The sequence below is a fragment of the Etheostoma spectabile genome, chromosome 17 (assembly GCF_008692095.1).
Source record: "Etheostoma spectabile isolate EspeVRDwgs_2016 chromosome 17, UIUC_Espe_1.0, whole genome shotgun sequence".
NCBI lineage: Eukaryota > Metazoa > Chordata > Actinopteri > Perciformes > Percidae > Etheostoma > Etheostoma spectabile.
This window is the reverse complement of record NC_045749.1, coordinates 20,156,100-20,178,002: the sequence shown is the minus strand read 5'-3', so window position 1 is coordinate 20,178,002 and position 21,903 is coordinate 20,156,100. Positions and strand designations below refer to the sequence as shown.

General features: G+C 40.7%; 1 protein-coding gene across 1 annotated transcript in view; it reads left to right on the top strand.

Annotated features, from left to right (window-relative positions):
* The first annotated feature begins 361 nt into the window (after positions 1-361).
* LOC116705402 (gamma-aminobutyric acid receptor subunit pi) overlaps positions 362-21,903 on the top strand; it is a 69,975-nt gene continuing 48,433 nt past the window's right edge. Inside the window, exons 1-2 of the mRNA XM_032541560.1 lie at positions 362-609; positions 14,132-14,221. Coding sequence (XP_032397451.1) covers positions 14,169-14,221 — 53 coding nt within the window. The 5' untranslated portion in view covers positions 362-609; positions 14,132-14,168. The remainder of the gene's footprint in view (positions 610-14,131; positions 14,222-21,903) is intronic.

Genomic DNA, 21,903 nt, shown 5'->3' with positions numbered 1-21,903 from the left:
CTATTTTTTTTTTCTCCGTGAAGCTGATTAGAAAGCATAATAGCTTCAAGTGCTGCTGCGAAGCGTTAAACGCGCACTGACAGGATTAATGTCACTCAATGTATTCAAAGTACCATAAATAGGGATGGAATGATAGCATACTGTGTGGGTCGTGTGTGTCAATATATATTCCCTTCATCCACTATGATGTCTTGGATATAAAAGACATGGATTGCGGTTAAGGGTTTAAAAAAAACACAATCTCATCCATGGTTTAGGTTGTGGCATTAAATATTGTTTTTTGTGGATAACAATATGCCAGATAGTCTGGGCATTCGTCTCCTGGGCAGCTTTGGAGACTCCAAATCAGCTGCGAGTCCATGGCGTGCGTCATTGCGCAGCGGCGAGTCCAGCGCATAGTGGTTAGTGGGAATCCGCTGACAGAGCACAACCGGTTGTTTCTGCAAGCATATGCATGCGCGGATCAGCAGGTGCTTCTCTTCACCCAAACTGGATGGAAGTCACGGTAGAAACCGCACCGATCTGAGAGATCAATCATTACGGCACGGACTCCGTTTTTCCAGGATGCACTGACATGTGTGACATGTTCACGGCGAACGGCACATACAGGTAAAAGTTCGGATTTTAACTTTGTTACCCTGGCTGGGTTTTTTTTTTGTCTAAATGGTGGCTGAGCCTGTCCGTGCTTGCTGCGACTCACATTTTTGGAGGCGCTTGTTATTTTTTCCGTGCGCCTTTTTTAACCAACGTGCCTTCAAGCACAGGCTGATTAAAAGTCCGCCGATGATTTCAACTTTGAACTATCCAGTAATCTTTTTAATGTCCGAAAATATGCAAAAGCAATGTGGAGAAAATGTTGATGCGTAGTGAACTATTTCTGGTGTATCTCGGTGTTACTTAGCAGCATGGTTCCCCTCCTAAAATCTGCTGCTCTCATTGAATTATGCGTGTGTAGGCTGTTGGTGCACCAGTGCACGATGCTCTTTATTGATGTGAATGAGGGTTAGGAGGTTAACCAGTTTTTGCTTAACCACGAGAGCCCCTTAATGCTCGATTGATTTTTTTTTTCTGGGGCAATTTTCTTTGGGAGATTGGGCTCAGTTTATAATACGAGCAACATTCACAATATTCCAAATGTGGTCCAGCTCATGAAGCAAAATGCAACCTTTATAAGGGACAAGGGTGGTTTTAATGATTATTATGGAGACATTATGGTGAATGTGGTGATGCCTGCTGTATAGCTGTGCCTCATGTGTGTTACTGGGAGACATAAATGGATCATTTATCAGGGTTAAACACTACAGCCTGTAGACTTTCACAACCTAGTGTGGATACTTCTCATCAGTGGTGATGTCTACTTCGCCCAGTCCTTCCCCAGCGGCTCTGCATCAGATAAAAACAGTTAAGCTGTCAAGTCGACAGATAAGTGCTCCGAGGGATGCCATGATTCCACTGTGATAAAACCTAACTAAAACCACGCTTCTGCTCCACGAAGCCTCGTGCTGGGAGTCCTCCTATAATTCTCAAAGTACATTTACCACAATGGTGCCTGTAATCAGTGGAATAAGCACAGATTGGAAGGAATTCTTTAATTGGTGCAGAATTCTGTTCACTCAGTTGGTATAAAGTGCCAGCTGCCCTTCAGATTTATCTTTCTCTGTGCAGGCCAGCAGACACAAGATGGCACGGGAAGCGAGAGGAAGGAGATTGAATAGAGTTGTGTAGAGATCATGGAAAGGCTCCCTGTTATCATCAAAACTCCAGAGCTGGGGGTGTATTCTCTTTGCCTCTCTGATGGACAACACAAATAAAAAGAATAGCAGTCTTAAGCAGTAAACTGAAGTATTGTAGTGGCTTTGCCTTTTTGGACAAGTGACAGCAATGTCTACTTTTTCCTTTTTTTCTCTTTGTATTGATTCCCCCCCTTCTCTGTTTTTTCTTCCTTTACCTGCTCACTGACTGCTTTGAGCTAAATACGAGCGTTGTTTTCTGTCATTCATTCATCCATCTCAAGCGCAAACCTTATGACCCCACTTTTTTGTATGTTTAATGTCTCTGCAACCAACTCTTAGCCACATTTAGACTCACCAGGTTTGTTTGCTGTGCAGGTGCATCAGGGCAGCAGCTGCGCCACTACCTGGTTTATGTTTTATGGAATTGTGCCTCTAATCAGTTGCACATTGTCATCTGTCATCGGTAATATAATCTGTAGCCTAAGTCCCTTTGGTATTGTCCGTTCTCGAGCTGTCACAGTGTCCAGATGCGTCTTCAGATCAACTGGTTTCCCTCAGGTTTTTCTTTTCAAGGACTACGTGTAATCATACTTGAAATGTGGCCAAAGCCCAGAGGTGATGGACCAGAAGCTCTCAAACAGTCACACACAGGATGTTTCAGTGGAAGGTGATGAAGTCCAGTGTATCGTCATTTGTTATTACCCCTTGGAAGAAACATTCACTTATGTGCAGAAACTGCATCCTCAGTGTTACATAACATAGAAACACAGGGTTCGCCTGGATAACAACCCTGTAGGTTTATGTATACCCATGAGCCTGCCGCTGTTGTTCACAGCAGAATTAAACAGCTTGGCTGCCACAAATGGTTGTACTTTTCTGTACTTTATTTTATAAAGTACAGAAATCAACATCTCTGTAAATGCGCCAGTGTTAGCCAGCCAGCTAATTTAGACCATGGCAGCAGGACACAGCAAAAAAACATTAGAACAGGTTAGACAGCCATGCAAAGCAATAACTAGCAGTAATACAAATATAAATTTAAAATAGGCTATATCACTCTCAAATAGAGGAGGCATTGATACAGCATAGACTAATCATATGGTATAATAGACATTATACCACATTTGAAAGCGGGTAAGACATCAAACATGTTAGCACCAGGTCAACAGTTATGGACTGAATAGCTTAGCTTCACCCTTCATGCTAACTGTATGGGGGTGAATTTTTATATAACTTAATTGTTTACGTGTTTCAAGGCTTAAAGTTCTGTAAGAGATGTAGCTGCCATCACAGGTGGCTAGCATAAACGACAGACTCCTTTGGGCCCCCCTCAGCTCCATCAATGATGTCAGGCCCTGCCTAGAGGGCGATGGCCGGAGCCACTGAGACCCACCCACTTTGAGCTTAATTGTAGTTCTTCACACACCCATGGGTTGCTACACGGAGACTATGTCCATTTTCAAGTCTATGTAGTTCCTCCCAATGATTGGGACCGATATTATTTCCCCACAAGAAGGGTGTATTTCCCAAAATCTTGAAACATTCCTTTAAACACAATCCCTTCATTACTATAACTTGCATTTTTAATGGCTTTTCTATCTTTTTTTGATTCCTCCTCATCCTTACCACGGCTGTAATTGCGAGCCTGCAGATTTCCTCCCCGTGCTGTATGTTTGATGGGCAACACTGCTGACTCATCCCAATAATGATGCAGAATGACGGACACTGGGGAACTGTCTGAGATGATGAGAAGTAGAAGTAACTCAGAGTCTGAATTGAGACATCTAAACCCACAGATGAAAGAGTGGAGGAGAGGCCTCCGCCTAGATGAAGTCCATAGAGTCCCTAACGTTTCTCTGAGACATTGCCTTTTGTGTGTTTGAAAGAAGCAAGAAAGAAAGTGGGACTGAGAGGGTCTCTGTCGGGAGGTTGTGCTGGGGGGTGCAGCGCAAACTCATTTCTATATAACAAGAAGTGTTGGTTGGACTGTAGCAAGAACCTCAAGTACCTACAGTACATTGACAACATCACTAAGATCCTTAGATAACAAATGAAATGATTAGACCCTGCTGCTCCATTACTCTATCCAATCACTCTTACATGAGATATTTTTAAGAGCTGTTTTCGTATGTCTAGTTATTGTTAGCACACGTTTTCACGATATCTTTGAGTCCTTCTATCTCACGGGATAGAAAGAAGTATTCGCCTGACATTTCATACAGTCTGGATGAGCTCAAGCCTTTAGGGCAGAGACAGCCTAATGTTACTATAACCATAAATGAAATCCCTGATGCTAGTTTATGAGACGAGATATTAATGTGCTCTACAGGTGTAGCGTCTCAGGTAAGTGTGTTGAGCTTAATTCATATTTTTGGAGGTGTGTAGCTTTACCAGTGGCTCAATAATTTACATTATGATCAGCTAATTTAATGTTCAAAAACATTGTATTTATTCTATATGGGTACACCTTTTCAAAATAAGTCATTATGTTTTAAGGTATTTTTGTGACTTGATTGTAGAACCCGAACGATAAAGGATTTTTAAGGCCGTTACCGATACAAATATTTGGTTATTTAACAATCCGATATTCCGATATATCGGCCAATATACAGTATGTTAAAATAAAAAAAAACAGAAACACGTAACAAAACATGAACAGATTTCCCTAACATTAGTTTATTTGTATTTATTCATGAGTTCTCACTAAAATAATATGATAATAATTTGTTTTACTGTCACAACAGAGCAGAGGAACATCAAAATATATTGAAGTTCTGATAAATAAAATGTATAAAAATACAAACTTAAGATGTGAAACTTAATGTCCTTTGAACAAAAGCACAATAACAAAAAGAAATAATCAGACTGTTGCCAACAGGGAAGTTGCAGAGTGTCCTTTGGTGGACAGACTATGCTATACTATAATTTATTTGTCATTATAAATGCTTCTGATGAATGACATTTTTTTATCCGTCATTATAAATGCCGATACCGATAAATCGGGAAATGCCCAATATCGGCCATTAACATCCGTATATCAATCAGGCTCTACTTGATAACTGGCTTTAAAGAAGAATATTTGGGTCAGTTTAGTCAGCGTTTTCATAAAATCAAGAGAAACAAAGGAAGAAAAGAAGGACAATGGTACACTCTCCATGCTACACTAATGATAGTATTAAGGCTTTCCTCTGTGTGCACATATCCTCTACAAGTATGTGTGTGTCCCCTTCAAAAATTGCTCTTCAGCAATGTTATGGTTAGTGTCCACCCCCAACTTTTAGACCACATTTACGCCCAAGAAAATATGTAAATATTCACTGTCAGTGTGGTAAATTGCTAAATGATGCTGGTGACAGTTACACCGCAAGATAGCTAACTTGACTGCAGTACAGCAGTATCAGACCGTTAGTCATGTCCAACTAAATCTTAGCCTAGCCTTGAACAGAAAGTTGGCTATTAACAAGTTGGTCATTTTATAGTAGTCGAATGATACCTGGTCATTCAATCAAATATGGATCAATGTCTGGATAACACAAATATGCCCACTGTGGTATTGTCATTGATCCACTTGGATAGACTGAAGGGGCATGACAGCAGACCAATAAACCTTAATTTCTTAAGCTATCATGAATGCTCAGGTTTAGGCAAGTTTGCAACATACCTATTAGACATGTTTAACATGTCGTTTGCATGCTAAAAGGTTTTTAAAAAGTACAATCCGGTTCAGATCTGGTCTATTTGCTAAGTCTCTGAAAAAGTTGTTATAAGCCTTGTTATCCGGAGGACTTTAACTTTAAAAAATAAAGAAAGTTGGCTACTAAATGTAGCTGCATTGTACATGTGACATGCTAACATGTCATTACTATAGCTTTTAGCTTGTAAACGATGTTTGCATACAAATACATTGTTTCGGCCTACATGCGTTTAGAGGACAATCATAGAATCCATAATTATAATCATAACAGATAGGCTAATGCTTTTATTTTTCCTGTTGTCATGGCTTTTCTGCCTGCTTGTTACACTTAGGGCAACTTGCAAAAAGCATTTGTTGTTGTCATTTTGTTTTGTGTTTAATCAGGACAATGACATATTCATATTATTCGACTATGGACTAAGCAGCTTGGAGGCCACAAATGTTGACATGCTACGTGACTCATCCAGTATGCCTATAGAATAAATACTTTGAAGAGCGACAAAGGAGAGAAGAGCCAGAGAATTAAATGAAGTGACTCAGTTCTGCCTGACACATCTTTTTCATATTTGCTTCTGCCCTTTTCAAGTCAGCTTAAAATCAAATTGCCAGCAGTCGGAGTCACAGCTGAATGATAGCCTTCACTTCGGAGGACTGTTGCCCATCCTCCAATGTTGGAGTGTCCTTCCCCATGATAATCACTGAGCGTGGGCGGATGCCAGAACAGATTTAGCAAGTGTACATGGGCTGAAGAGTAGAGGTATCGGTGCATTAGGTGGAGCGCTGCCTTACCTGTGGTGCTGATAAATCATGGTCCCATCTCCTAAAATAACAAGTAATTGAAGATTAGAGCTAAAACAGCAGTAGTCAACAGCCAGCTATTCTATGTGCAAGTTGTTGCATCTCTGTAAGTGTCCTTTGGTCTGAGGTTGTGTACCATAAATGTGAAATAAGGCCGGAAAGGTTGGAATCTGTGTGTAATTTATTCAAAATTCTCTCCACTGACAGTGAGAGATGACAGACAGATTCAATTACACCTGATAGTAAAAACAAGAAATGATGTAGTTTTCCCATGTACTGTCCATCACCACAATGACACAGACAATGACACAATCTTATGTCTAAGCATTTTTATGATGGGAGTCCCAAACCTTGTAACAGGAGTGACATTAAAACGAATTTTGAAGTGAAGTCCAGGACTCTAGCTGGTTCCAAATCTCTTGCATGGATTCTGGTTATTTGAGTAGTGAATTTCCTCTTCTTGCACTGGAATAAAAACTAATTTAGATCAACATGTAAATGGTTGATGCTGCCATCCATGCAATGGAGGATGCAAATTGTCTTTTTGCAGGATGCGTCCCACTTTAAAAAGCACTGTTTAAATAATCCACATTGCCTATTGTATCCTACATATCATACCACTTATACATTAACACCCAGAATCTTATAGCAATCTTTTACTATATAGAAACATCTTGACATCCCTTCCTAAAATATATAGCAATATTCAAGCATTTGCATTGAATGAGCAAATACGAAGAAGTCAATCAATCAATCAATCAATCAATAAATCAATCAATCAATCAAAATGTATTTATATAGCACTTTACAGTAACCACCTGGTATCCAAAGTGCTTAACATTAGAAGGAGTACACTCCCATCATACAATAGAAAGAGTGAACATAGAAAACATTAAAATCAGAAATAAATAAATCAAAAGGTTACAAAGAAACAAAAGAATGAAATTGTCTCGCCAATGCTACGTATTAAAAGCCAGAACAAACAGATATGTTTCTGGTTTGGACCTAAAAAGAGCTACATCTGCAACAGTGTGAATATCGGGGGGTAACTTGTTCCAGGGGCAGCAACTGCGAAAGCCTGACCCCCCCACCGTTTATACCTGGATCTTTGGACTTCTAAAACCATTTGATTTGAAGGCCGCAGTGACCGGTTGTGCTCCCTCAAAGTTGAAATTTCAGACAAATCCTCTGAGGTCAGACCATTTAAAGCCTTAAAAACAAACAATAAAATCTTAAAATCTATTCTAAAATGCACCGGGAGCCAATGTAGAGTGTAGAGAACGGGAGTGATGCGTGCACGTCTAGATGTATTTGTTTGAAAGCCTTTTCTAGGTCGTGCCTGCTCAGGAAAGGCTTAACTTTAGCCAGCAGGCGAAGCTGGAAAAAGCTCATTTTAACAACATTACTGATCTGCTTATCAGATTTCATGCTGCAATCAAACGTAACCCCCAGGTTTTTTGACAGCTGATCTAGTGTATGATGCCAGAGCTCCCAAACTCAGAGCTGGACCTTGCTTTTAGCTTAATGTGCTTTTAAGGGTAAATACCATCAATACATCTTAAATATAAACATCACTGTCAGTTATGCCAACCAGAAAAGGCCACCTGCGCTGAATTCATATTCGACCCTGACAAGTCAGCGCCATCTCAGTGCAAATTCCAAAATTGTTCGTCTATTTAGTTCCACGGTTCAACACATGAGACGACCCAGTTGTTATCACAACGTGTACATTACAAGACCACAGCTTGGCTGTGCAATGACTTTATTCATTTCTACCAAGTTAGTGCAAGTTAAAGACTACATGCATTATTGTTTGTTGACACTGAGGATATCTGAGACAGTGGTCTGGCTCAAACTGAAATGAAATATGGACTATTACAATCAATAATATGTGGAATTTAATTAAAAGGAATCCATTTCTGTAAAAACAATCTCTGTCGGTTGTGTGCGGGTGTCAGGGTATAGCCTAGGCTTACTGGCCCTCATTCATCAACCTAACATAGAAACCAGCAAAGATATGAGCGCAGAAAGCCTCTTATGACAGGCTTCTCTTTTGTGAAACGTTCGTATTGCACCAATCAGAGCATATAAATGGTCGTACGTTGATAAATGCGGAGGCTGAAAACAATCGTGATTTAAATATCACGCCGCAATATATTCACGGTTTTGACGCCTCGCCCCTACAATTTACGACATGGCCAGAAGCGGCACTTTTCAGAGGTGGAAACCCTGACATCTCAGGTTCATTTGCAGTAACGTGTGTACTATTTGGCAACCTAAACACTGGCATTAGGCTGTAGGAAGAACACAGAATAGAAAGAGACAGTGTTGCCATGGTAGTAAATCGGACTCCAGCTGAAGTTTCTTTAACTTATACATCCTTGACAAACAGTATGCATACTCCTAGTAATAAATAGGCTTGTATTGCAATCTCTTAGGCCTACACGTAGGTGGACCTATATTTAAATAAACACACGGTTGTGGAGTTTATGCAGTGTTTTTTTCATGAGTCAGAGCGAGGCAACAGCTGTACAGGAGAGCGTGGTTCCCCCCCCCCCCCCTGTGCTGGACCACCACCCCGACCCTGTCTGCTGATAGAAGAGGGGCTGGAAAAACAAGCCGAAACATGTCGGTCAATGGCAGAAAGAAATCGTTCAGTTGTGGCCATTAACGACACTTTAAAAGACAAACGAAAATCTGAAGAATAAAGCAAAATGTTGTTCATTGTCATGTTCCCTGTATTGAATATCATTGCCAAACATAACACTATACCTTTTGAAAGCGAGGAGTTATAGCTGTCTCCATGGTAGGGGCTGTGTTGGACACTGTCCTCTGGGCATGGGTCAGCTGGCTCCGTCTATGGCCCCCTGTTTTCCTGCTGATGTTGTGCAGAACCCCACAGGCTAAAAAAAATGTTACTTTCCCTACAATACACGCCAGACTTTTTTTGGCGTGTATAATAGGGAATCAGCGTACACCTGTCCTACGCCTGTTTTAGGTTGTACACGGGTTTCATAAATGAGGTCCACTGTGCTACAAACGCGAAGGCTATATGATTATATAGCCTTGTTGTGCCAACTTCTTTTTACGAGACAGAGAGACACCCTAAAAGACAAAAAGATAATTTGAGCGCTGTTTTAAGACATTACCGGGCTGCATGTATAATTATACATAATGGCTATCCACAGCAGGGGTCCAAGCATAAAGCTGGGAAAGATGAAAAGAATGCCTAATACATGTGGTTCAAGTATTTAACATACAAATCGCACCTTGTAATTCATATCTTCTGCAGCAGAGAAACAAAAACCTTTTTCTTAAAGGTCCCATGGCATGAATATTTCACTTTATGAGTTTTTTTAACATTAATATGCGTTCCCCCAGCCTGCCTATGGTCCCCTAGTGGCTAAAAATGGTGATAGGTGTAAACAGAGCCCTGGGTATCCTGTTCTGCCTTTGAGAAAACGAAAGCTCAGATGGGCCGATCTTGTTCCTTATGAGGTCATAAGGGGCAAGGTTACCTCCCCTTTCTCTGCTTTGGCCACCCAGATAATTTGGCCCACCCATGAGAGAGAGAGACATCATGGCTTTAAAAAAAGCAAAGTGGCGGTTGGTCACCCCCAGTGTCCACTTTGCCCCCCCTCTTTCCTCAACAAAAGCTACAGACTCAGAAAGGGCACATACTAAGGAACGCTCATTGTGGGACTGGCTCTAGTGGCTGGAATTCTGCACCAAGGCTGAATTTTTAGAAAGAGACTTCAGATACTGTATTGGGGGACCACTAAGGTCTATATAAAAGAGACTTCAGATACAGTATTAGGGGACCACTAAGGTCTATATAAAAGATACTTCAGATACAGTATTAGGGGACCACTAAGGTCTCTATAAAAGAGACTTCAGATACAGTATTAGGGGACCACTAAGGTCTATATAAAAGAGACTTCAGATACAGTATTAGGGGACCACTAAGGTCTATATAAAAGATACTTCAGATACAGTATTAGGGGACCACTAAGGTCTCTATAAAAGAGACTTCAGATACAGTATTAGGGGACCACTAAGCACCATGTCATGGGACCTTAAGGATTATTTTTGGGCATTTTTAGGCATTTGTTGACAGGACAGCTTAAGAAATGAAAGGGGATAGAGAAGGGGAATGACACCCAGGAAAGGGCCGCAGGTCGGAGTTGAACCCCTGGCCCGCTGTGTCAAGAAGTAAACCTCTCTTTACGGGCGCCCGTTCTACCAACTGAGCATCCAGTAAAAGTATATTTTGTTTCAATGTTTTTAAGCTCTGTAATTTTATGCTTTTTATAAGCTGAAAGTACACTCCCACTAATTCCCCCAACTCCGCTTCTCACTGAGTGTGTTTGAGTTTTTTCTGTCTTCAGTGCATCAGTCCAAAAATAACACTTTTGCATTTGGGTTTTACCATCCTTCATTGAGCTTTAATCACTCTGAAGTGGTGCATTCCGGCGTGTAAATGGAGCACACTCAGTCTTTTGCTCAGTCTTATGTGAGTGACAGGTCAGCAAGGAAGAAATATGATATAATGATTGGTTATTTTTGTTAATGTGCAGCATTGGAAAATATTGCTTTAGCAGCATCAGTTTATACTTTCATTAAAAAGTCAAATTTATTAATAATCTTACCAGATGGTAGCCTATATCCACAACCTTCCACTTCCAGAATTGCTCTGTTTCCTACAGAAATTCCACCGGACGTCCTTCTTTTTGATGTCCAGTACCTTCTGCTTTCTTTGTTTTGGAATTCGAAACTCCGATGGACTGAACATACAACTTTTGAACATGCATGTTTCACCAAAACAAGTTCCTTCCTGAGGCTATTTTGCAAAGAAATCGTGGCTCTAGAATAATCCACAGCAAGAGTTTCTCCCATCCCAGAATGCTGTGTGAACTAGCCAGACCCTCCTCCGCAGAGCTGTGCAGGAAGGTCTGGCAAAGCGAGACTACTTGATGGTAATGCCCATTATTACTCATTTAGCAACCTTTACTGGACTACAGCACATGACACATACTATTGGGTAGCATCCTCACATGAGTGATACATTTTTATTTAATGTTAAGCTTCTCAAACCATCCATCCATCTATCCATCCATCCGTCCATCTTCATCTGCTTATCCGGTATTGGGTTGAGGGGCAGCAGCTCCAGCAGGGGACCCCAAACTTCCCTTTCCCGAGGCACATTAACCAGCTCCGACTGGGGGTCCTGAGGTGTTCCCAGGCCAGGTTGGAGATATAATCCCTCCACCTAGTCCTGGGTCTACCCCAAAGCCTCCTCCCAGCTGGACGTGCCTGGAACACCTCTCCCGCAGCACCTCCCAGGAGGCATCTTACCAGATGCCCAAACCACCTCAAATCCTTTTAACGTAAAGTATCAGCAGCTCTGCTCCCCCCGGATGACTGAGCTTCTCACCCTATCTCTAAGGGAGATGCCAGTCCCCCTCCTGAGGAAACCCATCATGGCTGATTGTACCCTGGAGCTCGTTCTTTCGGTCATGACCCAGCTTTCATGAATGTTCATGTTAAGCTTTCACAAGGGACAAATAAAGCCAAGTTAAATTCATAATGAAGTAAAGTAAAGTTAATAGCCTAATACATATCACCAAGAAACACAACTGACTAACCCTAACCCAAACCTTAACCCAACTGCTGATTGTTCATTTAATGGTTTTGCTGCTCTCTGACTAGTGCTTTTGTGGTTTCAGTGTTTTGTGCTTGATTTTGAAACACTGTCTTTTTGCATAATTCATATTTTGAATCAAAGCTTTCTTTTTTTTTGGAAAAGGTAGCCAATCAATCTACTTGCACAGTTTAAAAAAGAATACAAATTGATACACTGACAGGCCAATTTAACAAATGTAGGTCGTTTTAAAAAACATTCACACAAATGATAAAAGTAATTAAAATCCCAATTTAACAAGGCTTTGCTAGTGGCTTTAGGTTTAAAATGATGATGAGTTGTTGCACTATTGCTCTTCTATCATCTTCTTTCAGCTCTCTTCTCTCTCCTAATCTATACTGTATACTATATACCTGTAACAAAGAAAAAGTACCTGGCCCAGCAAAAATGCATGGAGAGGCCACAACAACAACAACAACAACAACAGATGTGCTAGCAGCAGGTCACGGAGAAGGCCTTGAGGTAAACAGAAATAGGCTGAGGACCAGGGTACACCACACACCACTGCCCAGCATCCTGCTAGTTAATGTACCATCAATTGAAAACAAGCTGGACGAGCTCCGAGCCAGAACTAAATACCAGAGGGACATGCAAGACTGCAACATCCTCTGCACCACCCTCGATACTAGACCATGCAATTGAACCAGCGGATCACCTCTCCGGCTGAACATCGGGATGCAGCTGTCACTGTAGCCGGGGAACAGTCAGACCTGAAGACAGTCAGACCTGACCTTTGGTATCACATAACATGCCCCACCAGAGGGGAAAAAATCCCTGGATCACTGTCCCTCACCCTTCAAGATGGAGTTTCTTCCCTCAGGCTGTCTTTCTGTTCAATGAGAACTGTGGCTAGCCCCCCACCCACCGCCTAATTTTCTTGTGTTAATAATAATAATTTATACTTTATTAATCCTGCAAGGGGAAATTACAATGTTTCACTCTGTTGTTATTACACACAGGCTTGAATTACACACACATGCTCAGTACCTATTCATGCACCAAATGGAGAGATGACAGAGTGAGGGGGGGCTACCCATGGAAAGGCACCCGAGCAGTTAGGGGTTTGGTGCCTTGCACACGAGTACCTTGGCAATGCCCAGGAGGTGAACAGGCACCTCTCCAGCTACCAGTCCACCACCATACCTTGGTCCGTATGGGGACTTGAACCAACGACCCCAACCCAACCCCCCTACTGACTGGGCTACTGCCTCCCCCTTTGTTCTATATACTATTATTTTTATGGATTTTATCATTTTATTATTATTGTTTTTATTGTGACAGAACAAGTACACAATGAATTTCACTGCACATTGTACTGTGTATGGTTGTGTATGTGAGAAATGAATTTGATTTGATTGGATTGGATTTAAATGGCCAAACAAGGCAACAATCAAGGCCTTAAAAAAGGTAGTCCACAAACCAATGAATGACGTCACTGCTGCTACATCGACTATTTTTTTTTACAATCTGTGGAATTACGTTACCAAAAGTATTACTGTACTTCCAGTCAACACCATTGTAAAGTCACTTTTAACACCACAGCTACAGATGTTTGCTTCCATCTTTACATTAAATATTTCCTCAGCCCAGCTTGCTGTCCACATTACTTGGGTCCCGGTGGTTGCATTCTGGTCTCTAAAGGCTTACTGTCTGCTTTCATCTTAAACAAGGCATATGAGAGAGGAGAGAGAGAGAGATAGAGAGACAACTCTCTTTAAAAGAAACTGCAATATGCGTTTGTAGTTTTCAAGACTGGGGCTCACAGTGCCATGCTTGGAGTTGAGGTCAGTAACAAGAGGTCATTACTGATGAATGTCCCTCGGCAGGTTAGTACTGAGACTCGCTCTTGTGTGATTTGGAAATATACGTCTCAAAATATATCTCCCTACATTACAGTGTGTGTAAAAGAACCTGTAAAAAATGACCATGCGGCACCAAGAAACCATTGTTACCTGGGTGATAGGTCTAATCTCAGTAAAAATAGTAATAATAGAATAGAATAGAAACATCTGTGATGTGTGCCAAATGATTACGTTTGAAAATTGCTCCTGAAAAAGGAAGATGTTGGAGTTAGTACTTTCTTCAATCCTTGCTGAGATGCATCCAACCATCTTGGTTTCAAAGGGAACAAGATCCATATTTTCTGAATCAACTGTCATCACTTGCTAAATTGCATGTTGTTGTCCTTTGTTTTCCTTTAAACAGATAAACTCCACCTGGCGTCTCTACTCCTTTGGCAGCCATGTCTTTCTCAGTATCTGGAAGGACCGTGTTCACTATCCTCCTCATCAGCAGGTAAGACTGGCAGCGGGCAACATTACGTCATGTCAGATTCACAGAACACCAACGCTGGGGTGTCTCGTGAACCATCAATACTCAATAACAACTCCCCATGCATCAGACAAGAAGCATTGAAATCCCATTGCCAAGTTCACAGGGCTGCTGAGCAGAGCTGATGAAGTAGGATCCAGTACCACATGTATCAGTCACTGCATACAATAGGTATAATCCAGAGAGGTCATACAGAGGGGATGATGGGATGTTTTGTTGCTGATCAATCTGTTACCGTGTAAGAGAAGCCTCTCATCTTCTTACAGTTTCTTTTCAAAGCACAGAATGCACTCAGCACATTTTTGATAAGGCAAACCCTCTGGGTCTGGTTGACTCCTGCTATAAGATATTCTCTGTATAGTGCAGCGCTTCTTTGCACAATCAGCTCTGGGATGTGCTGTAACAGATTGCCTGCCACTAGTATGTTGCCAAATGCATGCTTTTAGTGTAAACGCCATATGCCAGACTTTGACCATTCCAGCATGAAATAAATGGATATCATGAATCTTTCAAAAGTTCCAGGCTGATTACCTTTGCAAAGCAATCATTGTTGTGTTTGATGAACCATCTGTGGAATGACCCTGTTGTCACTGCACTGTAAACATCAAAAGACATTTCAGTCAAGGCTGAGAAAGCCTTAAGCATACAGTATACATTCTAACAAGACACCTCCGTTGATTATCCATCACTGAAAAATTTTATTTTTTGAGAAAATACAACTTTAAAATGCAAGTGTAGCTGGCAATAGTTGCACATTTTGTTAAAGATAGACTGAGTAGCATTGCACTGCGTGTAAAAGTCCTCATTAGCTCAACAAGAACCATTGCATTTTTTATTAAGTCTCTTATTATTTATTCTGCTACTTTATGCTAATAACATACTGCCATTATTAGGAATCATGCCCTCACAGGTCTGCGCAGGTGCTGCAGATTCAATACCCACATACAAAAACCTGATACCAACAAAGATCCTAAATTTAGAAAAAGTCTTCATGGGAACAGAGACCCAGATAATGAGGTACAAAGTATATATTCAGTCCAAACTGCAGGATTTAGTTGGATTGCGGTGGGTCTTGGTTCTGTGCGTCAATTTGACTGATATAAATTCAAGCGGACTCACATGTTCCATCTGAATGTCAGCTGGACACTGCTCTCTGCGCATCGGGTCAGAATCTATCGCACCCTGTTTTCCTGCTCCATGTTGTGCCGAAACCCACAGGCTAAAACAATGTTGCAGACTTTTTCTGGCATGTATAGTTGGGTCCACCCCGCTGATGCAAGACGGAGCCATCTGCCCTTAATCAGTCCAATAGAGCGCTCCACCGTGGCCCGTGTGTGTATGTGTACACTGTTGTTCAGCTCATAGGTCTTCTAAAAAAGCCAGATTTGCCATTGCCGATAAGTGATCAACTGATGACTTCTCCTATTAAACTAATTATATGCTGCACCGCAAGTCCACACTGACTCAAAAACTCACGTACACGAGTTCAGGCCAGACGTGAGACCAGACTTTCATTGGGTAGATTTGAGAGAAAATAAAATGGGTGTAGCGTGACACACCTTCAAGCGTGTAGCCCTGTTGTGATGGCAAATCCCTGCCATGCTGGGCTGACATGCCGAGCTAAGCCAACTCTAGCTAAGCCCACATGTGTATGGAAAACCACCATGAGTGTCTCAGTTCCCTTTTAGTTAGCTTAGCATGCAGCTTTGCCTTGGGCTGCTCAGCCGCTTCGGCTTGGGTTCTGTGTTCTGTCTTTTCCGACTAGAAAAGTAAAACAATGTAATTTTCTTTTTTGCGTCCCAATGTGGCGGCGTGCAGCTCGCCATGAAATGGAAGTGTTTTTGAAAATTCCATTTAATCTAATGACATGTGACCACTTTTACGTTTACAGCATTTCAGCATCAAATGTTTTTTTTGTAAAACAGCTTAATCTCAGACTGCCGTTTTGACATAATTGATAGGTAGGAGAAGGAGAATTTTATGATTGCTCATGCTAATAAGAAGAACATCCTGCCCAGTATGCTGTATTTTCTTATCAATTCCAGATCTATACGTTTTTGCCATAAATGCACCATTGTAATGAGTCAAAATCTCTTTTTTACAGTCTGATATGTTTAATTTAGTGCTTGATAAACAAAAAACTGATCCTGTGTGATTTAATGATGGATTTTCCATCACTGCAAATTGTGACAAATGATTCAGCATGTAATTAATAAGATCTCTTTGACAACAAGGCCCTAGAAAGTTGATGTACCATGGCCTACAGCCTATCACCAAACCCTGTGAGCATGAGCTGCTCAGCCCAGAACCCCTGGTAGCTTTGGCGATTTAGTGATCAGGAAACACTGCTTGCCCCCTGCCAGTGGAATACAAATGCGCTGCAACCATTTTCACCAACACACATGGCCACATTATTGAACAGTTTTATGAAGACTACCCATGACCCTGGCAATGCTGAAGCTGCCAGGACCAACACCTTACAGCAAAGGAAAGCTCATAAAGGGTTACAAAGGTCTTGCATACAGTACATCCAGCACAAAAAGCCTCTTAGGGACATGAAAGGCCCGCTTGAATTCTGAGGGAGGATTGTTGTCTTGCTTCATGCGGAGGATGCAGTATACCACCAGTGTAGATGATTTTCATAATGACATGTTGGCAAATGCCTGAGTGTCAGTCTAGCCTCAGATAACTTTCCCCTCTCATGTTTCTGGAGCAATCATTGACAGCGCTGGCGGCATTGGAGCTCTGTTTGACTCCCTGAGTCAAAAGAACAAAGCAAGAAATCCAAGAGGATCTCAGCTGAGCTTGTTATTATAAAAAGATGTATTATAAAAAATTAAAAACCTGAATCTTTGTCATCCGAGGCAGTCAGCCATATAAAGTATTTAGTGATTGTTGACTGTAATGTAAACATTGCAACAGTGCACACCACAGTGGCTTAAGCAAGTTTACACACCCATGCCTAAGTTGATTAAAAAGAGGAATAAAAAAACATCTTTGGGAAATTGATCTTAATGCCTTAATTTCAAAAGATTTGGAAAATCCAACCTTTTAAGGACACCAATTTTCGTTGTGAATGAATAATGTATTGGGAATAAATAAATGTTCTTCCTTAAAATACAGGGGGCATAAGTATACACCCCCCTATGTAAAAATACAGGGGCATAAGTATACACCCCCCTATGTAAAAATACAGGGGCATAAGTATACACACCCCTATGTAAAAATACAGGGGGCATAAGTATAACACCCCTATGTAAAATACAGGGGCATAAGTATACACCCCCCTATGTAAAATACAGGGGGCATAAGTATACACACCCCCTATGTTAAATACAGGGGCATAAGTATACACCCCCTATGTAAAAATACAGGGGCATAAGTATACACACCCCTATGTAAAAATACAGGGGGCATAAGTATACACACCCCTATGTTAAAATACAGGGGCATAAGTATACACACCCTATGTTAAAATACAGGGGGCATAAGTATACACACCCCTATGTAAAAATACAGGGGGCATAAGTATACACACCCCTATGTTAAAATACAGGGGGCATAAGTATACACCCCCCTATGTTAAAATACAGGGGGCATAAGTATACACCCCCCTATGTAAAAATACAGGGGCATAAGTATACACACCCCTATGTAAAAATACAGGGGGCATAAGTATACACACCCCTATGTTAAAATACAGGGGCATAAGTATACACACCCCTATGTTAAAATACAGGGGGCATAAGTATACACCCCCCTATGTTAAATTCCCATAGAGGCAGGCACATTTTTATTATTAAAGGCCAGTTATTTAATAGATCCAGGATACTATACATCCTGATAAAGTTCCCTTGGCCTTTGGAATTAAAATAGCCCCCCCACATCATCGCATATCCTTCACCATACCTAGAGATTGGCATGGTATACTTTCCATAAGATCATCTCTCAATGCAAATCAAACCAGCTATTAAGCTAACTGAAATAAAACCATGCCAGTCTCTATGTATGATGAAGGGTACGTGATGATGTGTGTGTGTGGGGGGGTATTTTAAGTCCAAAGGCCAAGGGAACTTTATCGGAATGCATAGTTTAAAAGGTTGGATTTTCCTAAATTATTTGAATTAAGGCATTAAGATCAATTTCCTGACTTTTTAATCAACTTTAGCATGGCTCAAGCCACTGTATATGCTTTAATCTCAAAACGTTTTCAGATTCAAACAAAAGGCGAGGAAAAGATGCAGAGAAGAAAACAAAGCATCAAAAATTGAGAGAAAGAGGCACCATGAAGACTATTTATTTGCTAAAGAAGGCAATACATGTGACATTGTTTTTCCTCTTACGTAATTTTTTGCCTCTCAATCGAAACAATGGAGATAAACCATAGATGCAAACAGACTTTTGATGACGTCATGAAGTTGCGTGGGATCATGGGAGTCGTTGTCTTCATTGCGTTTCATTGCCGATTTAAATGTCTGTTACGTTTAACGTGTCATTCTCAGGAAATAGCTGCAGTGTTTCACACACAGTTACTTAGACACACAATGGATGTTCTATTAAAGAAGAGGGATTTTTTTTATGTTACCTGTAACCCCAAAAACATGTGGACAAATCCAAAGCTTGACGTGTTTGCCATGGCTAGTTACGGTTGCTGAGCCGTGATTAATCAATCACTTGTCCAGGGAGGGGTTTAGCAATTCTTTTATTAACAATAATCGGATTAATTTGTCTTTTTTAACCCTTGTGTTGTCTTCCCGTCAACCATGAAAAAAAATGTTTTGTTCACTTTTTTTCAACATTATTATTTTCCCGTCATTTTTGTCACTTTTTCAACGTTGTGGGTGCTTTTTTGGATATATTTAATATTGACTTTTTCAGCGCTTATTTTGACGGCCCATTCTTTGTGAAAAAAATTAACTGAAAAGGGGTCAAATTTGACCCAAGGACAACATGAGGGTTGAAGCAGCTACAGGATACATAGGACACATTTATGATTTTGCAACCTTTTGTGCCTATGTCTCGCCTAAAATTATTCAAAAACGTCTTTCAGCTCACTGTTTAACTGTTAATGTGTGTGTTGTTACCGGCCTGCCGCCATATGGTTATGTGACATGCTCGTTATCACCCACCAGAAGGAGCGTTTATTGGTCCGGTGACGTGCAGCGCATTCTAGTAGTTGTAGGTTTTCTACCGTTTGAGCAAAATGGACTATCACAGCTTCTTTTCTCTGTTTTCTCGGGCCATGTAACACCAATTTCAAAAAATGTCTACTGCATAGACCGTCCTGTTTTATGAAATGACCTCCTTTCAGCGGTAACGTATTTCTTTAACAGCCCACAATTACAAGCCCACGCGGCAGCATCAAAGCAGTCAGTTTTGATATCTCATTTAATCTCTCTCAATAGAGGCTCAATGACAGTCAGTAAACACCACAGTACCGCAAATGGGAGGCGATGGTTTCACGGCGCTGGTAGCGGAGAGCATGGATACAAATTTACTGAAGCCTATTACAGGCAGATTAAAGGCTTACAGTATGCTTTTCTTGTCATTACTGGGGAGACATGACTTACTTCTGTATAGAAATCTATTTCTTGTGCCTGGAGAGATTAGTGTACCCCTATACTCCAATAATTACATAACTGAATTGTCTCAAACTACTACAAAAAGGAACGTGAGAATAGAAGAAGAACACAAAAGTCTTGAGAGAATAGTGTATATTGTATTTAGTTTTGTCTTTAAAAGGTCCCTTGACATGGACGAGATTCCAGATTGGTCCATCAAAGCAGGATACCCAGGACTCGGTTCACACCTATCACCATTTCTAGCCACTGGGGGGCCATAGGCAGGCTGGGGGAACGCATATTAATGTTAAAAAACCTCATAAAGTGACATTTTCATGCCATGGGATCTTTAAGATAATTTTTTGGGGCATTTTAGGCCTTGATCAAACGGATTATGTGAAAGGGGAGGGAGAAGGAATAACTCAGCAAAGGGCGCAGGTAGTTTATCTACCGGCCGCTTGTCAGTCTGGTCACTTGTACATGGTGTCACGCTCTACAGGAATTCATCCATGTCCCAATCCTACATGTTCTTTGATTGCGTAAAAGCTCCCGTCATCAACGGTAGAATCTTCCTAAATATTTCACATCTATCTAAAGAGTTCTCTCAAAAATAGACTGTGTTCACTGAAGTTTACAGTATTACTTTGTTGTAGGAATGGGCATTTTTAAGTAATGTTAAAATGTATTTTTCTGGCACTAAATTATTAAAGTACTCACACACAAATATAGGGTAAGAAATGAGGTTTTGATGACGTTAACATAGGGAAAACCTTTTTGAAATTTTACAGCTGAACTTTCTGTGCTTCCGGGATTCAATCACACTGTTACTCTTAAACTTAATCCTTGGATCATCAGGAAGTGAAGCCTGTAAAGCCCTCAAGTGTGAGAGAAGCGAACGCATGGCAACCGGTTTAATGACAATCTTTAACAGGGAGAAAGCCTTGGTGAGGGAGATAACAGTACAAAGTAAAATGATCTTGAGTTTAGAGTCTCTGTCCGATGGGACAAGCTATCAGCTACAGTAACATCTTGCTTAAGGACATGGGCTTTCTTTAAGAAATCTTCTTTTACATGAGCTCTGAGATTTAAGGAGCTCAAAGGAAGGCCGAAATAAGATCTCAGTTAGTATTAATTAAGATGACACTACAAAGCGTTATCGTGGTAATAAGAGCCGTTTCCCTAGCTCTGGCTTTGCAGTCTTGTGATATGAAATGGACCTTGAATCTTTGGATCTTTGGCGGAGCTCATGCACAGATATTGTTCATAATGTACAAGGCTGACTTCTTCAAGTTTCTCCATTTGATACTGACTCACTTATCTAAATTTAAATCACACCCAGACACTGGCATGGTAGCTTGCAGGCTATAATTGACAGTATAACTTTTTTTTTTACCTTTCTATTTAATGCTGTCTAAGGAATTGAGTGCTAACCTTTTCAGTGATATGGCAGAGGTGAAGGTTTCAAACAACAGGACTCAACCAGTCCGTCAAAACCTAGTCATTTCTGAACTTTAGGAGCTTTGATTCCTTTCCTACAGTCACATATTTGTAGCCGGGATATTGCCTAGGCGATACGTCAACTAACCTTCAGTTCAGTAGGGATGTTATCTCGAAAGAGGAGTTCATAAGAGAAGTATTTGTTTTACTGTATGGCTGTCTTCTCATGTTTTATGTCTCTTAATTTGTTATATTTGTAATTTGTATCCATGTGGGAGTTATGTACTTTATGCCTTAGCCCCTTGGTCAACTTTGGTTGTTTGAAAGTACTCTATAAATAAAATTTGATTGATTGATTGATTGATTGAGAAGGGGGAAGTAAAAAAGGTAAAATGAAAAAAACAATACATACATGTCGATATAAAATACATTCAGCCAGTCATAAAAATGATTCCCCCTGATGAGTAACGATGTACCACTATGTTCAGACATTATGTTTTAGAAATCAAATGATATTAATTAAAACCATTGTAATAATTGATTCATTTTCTCCAATGTGTAAACTAAAAAGACAATATTACACAATAAATTGCAAGCTGATTTAATTCCAGCTAGCACACGTGTATAAATGCATTTTTAATCTGCAAT